Source organism: Typopeltis vanoorti, chromosome 16 (genome assembly GCF_054136105.1).
Source record: "Typopeltis vanoorti isolate ZY-2024b chromosome 16, IOZ_Tvanoo_1.0, whole genome shotgun sequence".
Classification (NCBI taxonomy): Eukaryota; Metazoa; Arthropoda; class Arachnida; order Uropygi; family Thelyphonidae; genus Typopeltis; species Typopeltis vanoorti.
This window is the reverse complement of record NC_143564.1, coordinates 67,164,325-67,177,461: the sequence shown is the minus strand read 5'-3', so window position 1 is coordinate 67,177,461 and position 13,137 is coordinate 67,164,325. Positions and strand designations below refer to the sequence as shown.

General features: G+C 35.1%; 1 protein-coding gene across 1 annotated transcript in view; it reads right to left on the bottom strand.

The window, feature by feature from the left end:
- EndoA (SH3 domain containing GRB2 like, endophilin-A) overlaps positions 1 to 13,137 on the bottom strand; it is a 337,766-nt gene that overhangs the window by 168,777 nt on the left and 155,852 nt on the right. The window contains exon 8 of the mRNA XM_090406594.1: positions 8,887 to 8,987. Within this exon, the coding sequence (XP_090262720.1) occupies positions 8,887 to 8,987 (101 nt within the window). The remainder of the gene's footprint in view (positions 1 to 8,886; positions 8,988 to 13,137) is intronic.

The following is a 13,137-nucleotide window of genomic DNA, read 5'->3' as shown; positions in this document are numbered from 1 at the left end:
ACGCAAAGGAGGTGACATCATCATAGATACCTTACTAAATTTATTCCAGAACATATGGAACACAGATACTTGGCCTTCTGATTGGCTTACTTCTGTAGTTGTACCTATTCCTAAAAAGGGAAACAGCAATAAATGTAGCAACTATAGAACAATAAGCCTTATTAGTCATCCAAGCAAATTCCTGTTAAAAATATTATAAGAAATTTCTATTTTCTCATAAAAATATAAGAAAATAGAAAGCAGACTATCAGATGAACAAGCAGGTTTCCAGAAGTCCAGAAGTACACAATCGACCATATTTTTACAATACACATACTAGGTGAAAAATACATAGAACACAACGAAATAATCTGTCACAACTTTTTAGACATTCAAAAAGCTTTTGACTCAATATGGCACAAGGCATTATGGAAAATTTTAGAATATCATGGTGTTGACAACAAAATCATTAGGATTATTAAATCTCTTTATTCCTCATCTGATATGAGAATTGAAATTAAAAATTACAGCAGTGAACCGTTCCGGGCAGAATGGGGAGTAAGACAGGGATGCATCTTGTCCCCCTCTTCTTTTTAATTGTTTTCTGGAATATGTCATAGACGAAGCTCTTCATGAATATGATACTGGAATAGTAGTAGTTGGCAGACTAAGAATAAATAACTTACGTTTTGCAGATGATATCGATCTTCTGGCAGAAAGTGAAGAAAAATTACAAAAGATAACCAGCCCCGTTTTCAGAACATTAAAAAAAATATGAATTATACATAAACCTCCAAAACACAAAAACAATGACAACCTCAAAACCAGATGTTGAACTGTTAAAGATACAAATTGGCAATAAACAAATTGAGAATGTAAACAAGTTCACTTATCTAGGAAGCATGTTTAGTCAAGATGGTCGCTCAAAAACTGACATTAAATACCGAATTGCTAAGGCAACCGTGGCCCTACAGAAGTTAAAACCATTGTGGGGAGATAACAGAATAGCAATCACAACCAGACTAAGACTAACTGACATCTTGGTGAATTCTATCCTCTTGTATAGTTGTGATGCCTGGACTTAATTGATGGAAGATGAGAGGAGACCCTGTCTTTTGAAATGAAAACTTACAGAAAACTTTTGAGAATTCCCTATACCGCTCACGAAATCAATGAAAATATCTGAACACTGATTGATTCAATAGACGGGAGAAAAAGGTAAAATATTCCGACAGTCATCAGAAGAAGACAGATGAAATGCTTCGGACATGTGGAGAGGGCTAAAGGCATTCCAAAGCAAGCACTAGAAGGAATCGTTCTGGGATAAAGGTTAGGGGCCGACCTCGATTAAAATGGACTGATAACATCAAAAAATGGACATATTCCTCCCTTTCTCAACTGACATCAAGAACAAGAGACTGAGATGATTGGAGGAGGCTAACAAAGAATATCAGCTACCATACATGAGTGACCCAATGGTCCATTTAGGACTACGGGAGAGAAAGAAAGAGTTAGTAAGTGAAATTTGGCATGCAGACAACTTCATATTTAGCAAAGAACATTAGATTTATTAAAAACAATAAAACTTAACTAGTCTCATAGGTCATCTCACTTGTCATAAGTTATTCTCAGTACCGTTTCTCATGAAAGAAAGCTTTTTTTCCCGATGATGTAAGTCAGATGACTTATGAAACTAGTTGAGTTCATCATCATCATCATCAAATTCTTGCCATGTACCCTCAAGGGAGTGTACATGATATGATAGTACTACATGAAAAATTTACATAATTACTAACTGCCTATCTACAATTTTCCTCCAAAGCAGTCTGTTACCTAACAAGACTCCAACATTATCAGATCTTATATTTCTATCTTCTAAGGTACTTTGTACCGTATCAATCCACCTATGTCTTGGTCGGTCTTTTTCCTGCCAACCTGGCAGAGAACACTTGTTTTGCTAATCTTTCCTCTCCCATTCTCTTAAAGTGACCATACCACCTGAGATTAGCTCTGCTAATCTCAGGTGGTATGGTCACTTAAAGAGAATTCCTGAATTCTGGCAATGTCAAGTTCTTTCCTAATATCCTCATTTTTAATACGATATGGCTACTGATGACATCTGTTAATGCCCCTAATCTTTATCAGAACTCTCATATTTGTAGTCACTAGTCTTTGGTCAAGTGTTTTACTTCTGACCCGGCTCTCAGATCAATAAGTTAAACTGGTTTGAACACTGCTTGTATATAGCTAATTTAGTGTTTAGACTAATTTCTCTCTTATTCCATATAAATTTATTCAATTGAGTTCTTACTGTAAAAATAATCACAATTTAAAATTTTAAATATTTTTACAAATTGTTTATGTTAGTACATTATTAGTTTTGGTTTCATAATACGTATTGTCAGCACTTGCGATATGCACGTTATTGATGTTATTTTGTCAAAATGAAATGTGAAGCATTTAAAAAATTTATGTACTTACTATATTTGGATAGTTGTATTACTTTCAGAAATTTCATTGTAGTTTAAAATATTAAGTGTTGTGTTTTATGAAGACATTCTCATAACGCTAACGGAGATGACACGTCAGCCATTATACATAACTTCTTGCTTGCCACTTTCATGGAGTGCACATGCTCGCTGAGGAGTATGATGGGTGATTGACAGAGAGAGCATTCAGTACTGAGGTAACAGGAAGTAAACAAGAGAGTGTTCAGAAAGAAAAGAGAACGCAGGCTGGCAGATATTTCAGTTCTGAGGAACTTAAGTTTTTATGTAACAGTCAGAGGAAAATTAATAATAGATTCCGAAAAGGAAATCATAGATTTGTAGATTCCGAAAAGGGAATCGTAAAGTTATGAATTTTTAAAGATTTAAGACTGTCAATAAGTGTTGGTAAATAAAAGAAGATATTGCAATCGACGTTCTAAAGAAATGTTCGAGGAAACACCGATTGGAAGATTAATAGTAGATTCTGAAAAGGGAGTTGTAGAACTGAGTTTTAAAGTGGAAAAGTTAAGACTGTCGATAAGTATTCGTAAATAAATAAAGATATTGTTATTGATATTCTAAAGGAATGTTCGAAGAAACGCTGATTGGAAAGAATTGCATGAAGCGAAAGTGTTTATACTTAAGTGAATTCAGAATATCTACACTTCAGTCAGGAAGAATTAATGTGTGCTACATGAGAGCCTTACAGAGAAACTGGCTATGAACATTTTTGTTATTGTGTAAACAAAGTGTTTTGTCTGGTAAATGAGATGAAGTATATGTTAAACAAATCAGTAATAGATTGAGTTAGGAAATGGCTGATCTCTTAACTGTAAGTCAATTTAAAAGGCCTTGGATCCAATTAATTTTGTAGTTAGTTATGTACTTTGTTTGAAGTGTATATATTGTTTGTGTTTTATAAAATGTGTTTATTTTGTATTTAGTCTTGAGTCAGGGATTTTTTTGGATTCTGAAAGGAAGAGTTAAAGTCACTGCACCAATCGGAGTGAACCCTTGTGCATATATAGGTGCACTTGAAAAATCAAGTAATTGTTAGAAACAGAGATTAAATAATACAAATAATCTCATAAATAACAATACCATACCAGCTTTGATGATTCTATTGACCATTTCCATATTTAACACATTTGCTGCCAACTACGACTACACTCGTAGTTGGTATAATAGTCAATATAAGAGCATCACAAGCCAACTACGAATATATTCATATGACGCTTACCGCCAGCAACGAGATTACCCATACTCACCTTGAAGAAGTGAAAATGCATGGTGTGCGGAGCTAGCAGCGAAAGCGTGTATAATCGTAGATGGTATATGAGCCTCACAAGCCAACTACGAATATACTTGTATGATGCTTACTGCAGCAATGAGATTACCCATACTGATCTTGAAGTGAAATTGCTTGGCATACGGTAACAAACTATGCCCGAGTAGCGTTGCAGCAAACGTGTTAATTTACCAACTTCACAAACAATCATGCCCCTAATTAGCTGAAATGTCTTATTTGTTCTATAGGTTCTCCATTCACAATGCAGTTGATATTTTCAATGTTTCTGCCTATTTTTATTGTCTTTGTCTTATTATTGCTGACCTTCATACCATATCTATTACAACAGTTATTTAATTTAGTCAGGGAATCTTGCAGACTTGTAGCAGACTTATTTAGAAGTATAACATTGTCCGCATTAAAGCAAAGAGCTGACATTAACATCTCCAATTTTGATATAGGTTTAATACCACTTTCCTTCATAATGTGATCCATATAGATAATGAATAACAGAAGGGATGTACATCCTTGTACATTATTCCCTCTGTCATAAGTTATGTGACAAGGTGGAAGAACAAGAGAGAGAAGCTATTCAAAACGCTTCAGTTATATGGTGTCAATGGGGCATTATATCAAGCAATACTTAGTCTTTATTTGAGTTGTAAGTCAGCAGTTAGAATCAAACAAAGTACAGATTTAACATTAAACAATCTTCCTGTACTTTCTTCAATTCTAATGCCCCATATAACAGTAGCGTTTTGAATAGCATCTCTCTTGGCACCTTCTCATATGCCTTTTCCAAATCGACAAAACTTAAATACAGATCTTTGTTATATTCCCATGATTTCTCAACTATTTGTCGTAAAGGGAAATTCTGATCCTGACAATCTCTATTTGGCCTGAATCGAGCTTGTTCTTCACCAAGCTTCTCTTCCACAATCCTTCTCAACTGTTTCTCAAGTATACTTGCATAAATCTCACCAGGAACACTCAGTAGAGAAATACCTCTGTAATTCTCCCATTCAGTTTTATTTCCCTTTTTATATATGGGAAATATGAGAGCTCTACTCCAATCATCTGGAATTCATACCTCTGAACTATGCAGTGCAGCCACTGTAAGACTTTTATACCACCATACTTCAGCATTTCTGGTCGATTTTTATCTACTCCTGATGCCTTTCCACGTTTCAGGCCTTTGATGGCTTTTTCTACTTCAATTTGGAAACGTATTCCTGACTGCATCCTTGTTGAGTGTTTTTTTAACACTGTGATGTCACTGATTGTTTCATTTAGCAATTTTTCGAAGTAATTACTCCATACTTCAAGAATATATTTTTCTCCAGTTTTCATGACACCTTTATCATCACTAATTCCTTTTACAGCACTCTTTCCTCCATTTCTGAGCTTCTTCAACAACCTCCAGAATATCTTGCCACCTTCTTGATATTTATTTTCCCTATTCTTAACAAAGTCTTCCCGAGACTTTTGTGTAACTAGTTTTACACAGTGTTCAGCTTTTTTACATTTGTCTCTGTATTCTCTAAGAGCACAAGCTGACGTATTTGCCAGGAACTTTTGATATGCTTTCTTCTTTTCCTTCACTGCCTCCTTAACTTCCTGTGTCCACTATGGAGTTCTGATTTTTCTATCCTTCCAGACAACCTCACCTTATGCTTCTCTGGCTGAATCACTCAGTGTTTTCTTCAGTACTTGCCACTGAATCTCCAAGGTTTGATTCCTGTTCTCAAACTCTTTCATTTTTTCTTCAATCATCTTTGTGTATTTTAGTCTACAGTTCACATCTGAGAGCTGCTCAACTTTCATTCGCTTTAAAACTTTCTTACATGTTCTTCTTTTCAATATGAAATTTTATTTTATTCTGCTCAAGACTAAATGGTGATCACTTCCAATTTCAAATCCTCTGTACACTCTGGTGTCTTGCACCAGGGAGAAACACATCACTATCGACAATAACACAGTCAATGAGACTTTTCTTATTCCTTGCCTCTTCTCTCCATGTGAATTTGTGCACAATTTTATGTTGGAACATGGTGTTAGTAATAACCAGTCCATGTCCTGAGCAGAAATCGAACAGGTATTTGCCATTATTATTAGCTTTGCTCTTTTCTCCAAATTTTCCCAATATATTTTTGTATGTGTCTGACAATCATTTCCTATTCTGATATTTAGATCCCAACAAGAACCAACTTTTCCTTTTTCATTGTGTCAGGAACACTCAGTAGAGAAATACCTCTGCAATTCTTACATTCAGTTTTATTTCCCTTTTTATACATGGGAACTATGAGAGCTCTACTCCAATCATCCAGAATTCGTACCTCATTCCTCTGCATTCCTTTAAATGCTATGTGGAGGTCTCCTGTCAGTTATATACAGCATTTGAACTAGTCGAGTTTATTGTTTTTAATAATAACTAATTCTCATTACTAAATACGTAGTTGCTGTACTGGCAATAAAAAGTTATGAAACTACAAAAAATATCAGGCAACAAAGATACCTTGCTTTCAAAAGCCTCAAGAAATTCCTCCACTTCTACATTAGTAGAACCTTCTGTGGGAGCACGGGCACAAATAAGTCTCATTGTCCAGTTCCCTATTCTGATATTTGTCACATCACTCTATTTGAGACTGCCTGCCATTCAAGAAGATTAGCCTCATATTTAGTGTTGAATACTATGGCTATGCCTTCTTTTCCTTGATTGTTATTGCCTGAATATAACATTTTAAATTTATTGCTCAGAAAAATCTCACTAGTTTTTGTCTTTTTTGTTTCAGTCACACCCTATTATGTCGATATGGTACTTATCTAATTCCTCAGATAGTTCCATTTCTTTCAACATAAGAAGCCATTCAGGCTTCTTATGTTGATGGTACCGATCTTGAACTCTGGTGATGTTGAGTTAGGGCGTATTTTAGGATTTGTTCTAGTAGCTGACTTTTCGTTGTTCACTCTGGTTCCCTGGCAAAAACAACAAGGGCCTTGTTTAACCGGCCAACGCCCCACCCAGCATGAAATTCTGTCATGTTGTACCATCATTCTATATTTTGGTTTAAGCCAATAAGAATACAATTTGGTCAGATAAATAACAAATTGCCAACCCATCCTTGTTCGTTCAGTATCCAGGTTGATACCTAACAGGGTGCACCACGAGAAGGTGAGGACTGACATTATGTCAAAAGCCCTGATCGGCTCTCTGCATTCCTTTAAAGGCTATCCTCTCAGTTATACACAGCGTTTGAACTAGTTGAGGTTATTGTTTTTAATAATGACTAATTCTCATTACTAAATACGTAGTTGCTGTACTGGCAATAAAAAGTTATTAAACTACAAAAAATATCAGACAACAAAGATATCTAAGTAAGATTTTTACACATTGTATTCTACAGTTTGGAAAAAACAAAAGCAAACTTCTTTTCGAAGATGAGGCTCGTGAACTATCTGACGTTTACCATTTGGCAAAAATCAGAACAACTTGGGTCATTTTCATCCAACAGACTTCACCTCCATGAGTTTTATTACATGAATATTTTTGTATGTATTTCTCTATTCACACATGAATAAATGATGATGATGATTCCACACTTAGACTTTAATCTATTACTTCTATGGAAATGATTCATTCAAAGTCAAATAAAAGCATTGGACTACAAGCAAACTACTATACTTTTTATTAGACAGTGGCCCAGCACTCCCAGAAACTCAGGCTCTTGTTTTTGCTGCCTTCTTCATGAGATATACTGCCAGGGAAAAGCAGTCCACGATTTAGTTGTTGGGAGGATTGAGCATGGATACAAGGCAGCAAAAACAAGAGATATGAGAGTCCTGAGGAAAGATTAGGGGGCACAAACAGATGGCATCAATGACAATATAATATTAAAAACAAGGATATTAGGAAAGAACATGACAGTGTTAGCATCCAGGAATGTGTTAGCAGAGCTAATCTATGGTCACCTTAACAGAATGGGAGAGGAAAGATTAGCAAAACAAGTGTTCTCTGGCAGGTTGGCAGGAAAAAGACCCAGAAGAAGACAGATGGATGTATGTGGATTGATATGGTAAAAAGTGCCTTAGAAGATAGAAATATAAGATCTGAGAATGTTGGAGCCTTGACAGGTAATAAATTGATTTGGAGGAAAATTGTCGATAGGAAGTTGGTAATGACGCAAATTTTTCATGTAGTACTATCATATCCTGATACTCCTTGAAGTTAAATGTCAAGAATTTGATGACGATGATGATGATTTAAAAAAAGATCCAGTACAAGAAGATATGAAAGAAAATATATTACAATATTTTTGTTTATATCTGAAACAATCCACGAAAATTTAGATTTAACTGCTTTTTAATTTTTTTAATATGTTTCAAATTATCCTCTTCATTTGTAGTGGCAAGGATCTGTAGTGGTATACCACTACAGATCCTTCTCACTTCTTTGAGTTTGGGTTATTTAAAAATTGCTACCCAGAAATAAAAGCACGGAGGTGCAGATACAAGTGACAACAGCAGACCTTTAAATTTGTAATTTGAAATAGAGGAAATGTGCTTGAAGTGTACAAACTACCAACAATGGCACTTATCAGTCAGTACAGCATAATGGACTTGGTGGTAGTGAGTGCACAGATCAGATACACACTCCTGAACATCACTGGTAACAGGGAAGGCTCATGGACTGGCTAGCACTTGCAACAGATAGTTGCTACTCCATGATCTACTTTCTTTTAAACTAAAAGATTTTCATGTAATGCTGTCAAGTGAACAATTTTGAAGTAAAAGGCAGATTGTAAATCTGCCTTCAAATTTATTCAAATTCAAATTTACAATTCGAATTTTCATTTGAGAAATCAAACTCGATGGGATAATATTAAGGAGTCAAAATGGTTAGAAAAAGAAATTTTTGTGTGAAAAAATTATCACAGATTCACATAGATTATCATCATGTGATTGTGTGAAAATCTCTGATAACAGAATTCATTTGAGAACTGCAAGCTTGGTGGGATAAGATTAAGTAGTCAAAATGGTTGGAGAAATAAATCACACTCACTGTTAATATATAATTATGTGATAATCTCTGATATTGAAATTCAACAATTGCATATGAAAAAAAAAACTTACATCATTTTCTAAAAGATTGAACATCCCCATAGAAGCCAAATTGAAAGATTCTTCAAATTTATCTTCAGCTACTTTAATTTCATCCTCATTTAGGTGGGCACCTAAACAAAAGATTATACTTTTAAACAAATTATAGTAATCAATAATTTCAAACATTTAAAGATTAGCAAACCTGTAGTACAAGGGTGTGCTGGAAAGTTGTGATAATCATCATGAAAGGAATTGAGGTAGAACCATGTAACTTACACATTATGCTTTTTTTTTTTTTTTTTTTTTTTTTTTTTTTTTTTTTTTAAAGGTACCTGTGGCATAGTATAATTATTAAAGAACACATAAATCCACAGTAATAAAAACTAATAGTACATCTTCAGTGTTACAAACAGATAGGAATGGAATACAAGTAACGAACATTTGGTGGATCACCTATTAAAATGCATTGTTGTCACGAGCTAGGAAATGAAAGAAATTAATAAATTAATATTTAAGATAATTGTTTTTTTTAATGATTACATAAAATAAAAGTCTCCCAGATCTTCGAGAGAGAGTCAATCATTTCGATTTAAATTCGGTTGGTGTAAAATAGTTGTGAAGGTGGAAAGTTGTGAAGCTATTTTACACCGACCGAATTTAAATCGAAATGATTGCCACTCTCTCTCAAAGATCTGGGAGACTTTCATTTTATGTAATCATTAAAAAAAAACAATTATCTTAAATATTAATTTATTAATTTCTTTCATCTCCTAGCTTGCGACAACAATGTATTTTAATAGGTGATCCACCAAATGTTCATCACTTGTATTCCATTCCTATCTGTTTGTAACACTGAAGATGTACTATTAGTATTACTATGAAATATCTGTACCTTATTTATTAATTAAAGTTATTACTGTGGACTTATGTGTTCTTTAATAACATTATTCTACATATTTCCCACAAAGTGTTATACACTTGATATAATGATGTCACATCATTTGAAATCCTCTGAGAAAAAAGTCTTTCCTTTGCACAAACCAGTCAGCTGCAGATATGACTTCATCATCTGTGGTAAATTTTCTTACTTTCAAGTGTTTCTTTAAATTTGAGAATAGGAAATAGTCAGTGGAGACAGGTCTAACAAATAGGTTGAGTGAGGTAGACACTGAAAACCCAAGTTGTGAATTGTATGGTGGGTTTCATGAGCAGTGTGAGCAGGTGCATTGTCCTGCAAAAGCAACATACCTCTGCTCAGTTTCCCATGGAGTTTTTCCTTCAGTACCTCCTTCATTTTCTTTAGAGCTGTTGAATAGACTGCTGCTGTACTTGGTAAGGATTACACCATCTGTATCCCAAAAAGACAATGGTTATAACCTTCCCTGCTGACTTTTGGGTTTGAAACTTCTTTGGCCATGGAGACCTTTGTGTCTCCACTCCATTGACTGTTGTTTGGTCTCTGGGTTATATTGAGGAAGCCATATTTCATCAACAGTCACAGTAAGAGCCAAAAAATTTGCACCTTCTCAAAATGACCCAAAATCCCTTGAGATGACAGCACATGTTCTCTCCTTTAGTCAGCACTCAAACATTTGGGGATCCACCTGGGTACCTTACATAAGCTATCAACACAATACCTATCGGAAGTTTTACCACTTGGTTATGCTATAAATTAAAGATGCCAAAAAACATATTCTTGGTTTAAACCTTTATCCCAAAGTTTGCACCTTAAGTATTTTCAGGACAGGACAACTCATATATGGAAACATGACTTCTGCATTACTTCAACCTTGGTATCACCTCTGGGTCTGGCTCCTACTGATGAGACCTCAATAAAGCAAAATAGGTCTGGGTAGTGACCCTTCCCATAATGCATAGCATTATACGTGCCGATGTGCTTTGCATTATGGGATACTAAAGCAAGTGGTGTGAAGTCAGTCTATATACGTGCTGCCCAGTCTTGAAAATACTTCAGGTTCAAACTGTGTTTGCTTACACTTGGATAAAGGATTAAACCAAGAATATAATTTCTTGGCATCTTTAATTTACAACACAATATCTACCATATCTCTCTTGAAACCATTAACAGACAGCACTCATAACTGACTCAGGCAATCCATTCTATTCATTCACCACTCTCCAAGCAAAAAATCTAGTCCTAATACCCTTGATAACCACAATCTTATCCATCTTTCAAGGATGACCTCTTTTCTGAAACATTTCTCCTGCATCAGTCCCATAAAAGCCTCTAAATAACTTAGAAATGATTCTATCATACACCCCCCCCCCTTTTTTTTTCACCTATATCAATCAACTTTTGCAATCCAATCCTCAATCTATTTTCATAGGAACATTCCACACAACAACTCACAATATTTGTCACTAACCCTTGGATCCTCCCCATCACTTCCTCATAACTCTCTTGTTGTTGTAGAGTCCATTGAAAAGCTTCTAGATATGACCATGGTATTGTAGAACTGCTTTGACAAACTGTTTAACTTTAATGGAGTAGAGCTTTTCTCTAGGGTTATTGTCAATTTTCTGTAGAGCTGCAGCAATTGCTGGACAAGAATAGATATGGGCAGATGTTAGTTCAATTCCTGGCCATTTCTTGAATGCTTCATAGCTCCTACTAACGCCTGACTGAATTTTCATGCCTTTAAAATGTTCCATCCTTAGTCTGGTGATGATTGTGATTATTTCTCTATTTTCATTAATTTCACTGATTTCATTCTTCTTCTTGAGTGTTTGTTTTACCAATCTTATTTTTGTGACTGAGTTAGTATCAGTTAGTAATAGTGGGTGTAATTTTTGAGATAAATGTCTTGCTTCTTTGGCTAGACTATCTGCTCTGTCATTGCATTCAATATTTATGGGCTGGTATCCATTGCAGTATACAGTTCTTATTTTTCAAATTTAACATTGTTAGTTGTTTATGAATTTCCTGTGTGAGTTTTGTTTTTTTTTCCATTTTTTAATGCTTCAAGTGCAGATTTAGAGTCGCTGTAGATGGCTATTCCTTCTGTAATGTTTATTACTGGATTAGAGAGATAGAACTTGACAGCTGTTTGTATGGCTGTTAATTCACAAGTGAAGTTTGAAGCTATTTTGCCAGATGTGGTTTTGATTTGTTATTAGTGTGCTCTTCAATAACCAAGTAATCCTCAGAGCTACCCTGGCTACTTTAGCAAGATGCCCACTAAACTTCAATTCTCTATCTACTACTTTTTCAGAATCCCTGACTTCAATTTCCTGGAGTTCATTTCCCCCTCAATGTGGTATACAGTTTGTAATCTTCGCATCCCAAAATGAATAACTTCACACTTTTCCACAGTAAACTGACATCCATTATGTTTTGCCTATACTGTCAGCCTATTTAAATTATCCTAACAAGCTCTATACATCACCTTGATTAAAGATGGGTACTGTACCCAACTTTGCATCATCAGCAAACAAGTGAATATCTCCCTTCATATTATTCCCTATATCATTTACATACAAATTAAACAGCAGTGGTCCAAACACAGAGCTCTGCAGAACACAACTAGTCACCTGCCTTTTCCAGGATTCTGCTCCTCTATATGCTACTTTTTGGTACCTGTCCATCAGTCATCCTTTTATCCATATCATATCCATTTCCATTTGCTGCAGTTTGCATAACAGAGTTCCATGTGAAATGCCTTTGCAAAATCCAGCAGTATCATTGTGTAGCCATTCCTTCATACAACTCAGCTGTCACTATTACAAAAAATTTAGATTACTAAGGCATGAGACTAACACTTCACAAAAATGTACCATATTCTTATCCACCCATTCCTGACATACTGATTGGTCTATAATTTTCTGCCACAGACTTAGATATTCCTTTATGCAAGAGAATTATTTTGCCCTCCTTCCACTCTCTTGGGACTTTGCCAGAGCTGAGACTTAAATTAGGCACTTAACTCAGCATGGTGAGGTGGGAAAATGTAACGAAAGTGGTAAGGTGGAGGTCCCACAGATCCACCCAAATAATTTATCCTTTGCCAAGTAAAAGGCTCCCTCTGTGGATTCTTCCTCTGAAGAGTCTTCCTCACAGCCTTGTTACGTATCAGACTCATGGTTACTGACTAATTCTAAATCAATTTCACTATCATCATCAATTCTGCAATATCCGCTAAATGTCTCCTCGTCTGTCAAAGCGTCATCTATAGGTTGACGTAACTTCTGTTCTTCCTGATCGTAACTCATCTGGTAAAAAAAAAAGATATTATTTTCAAAATACTCTCTAAATATTTATGA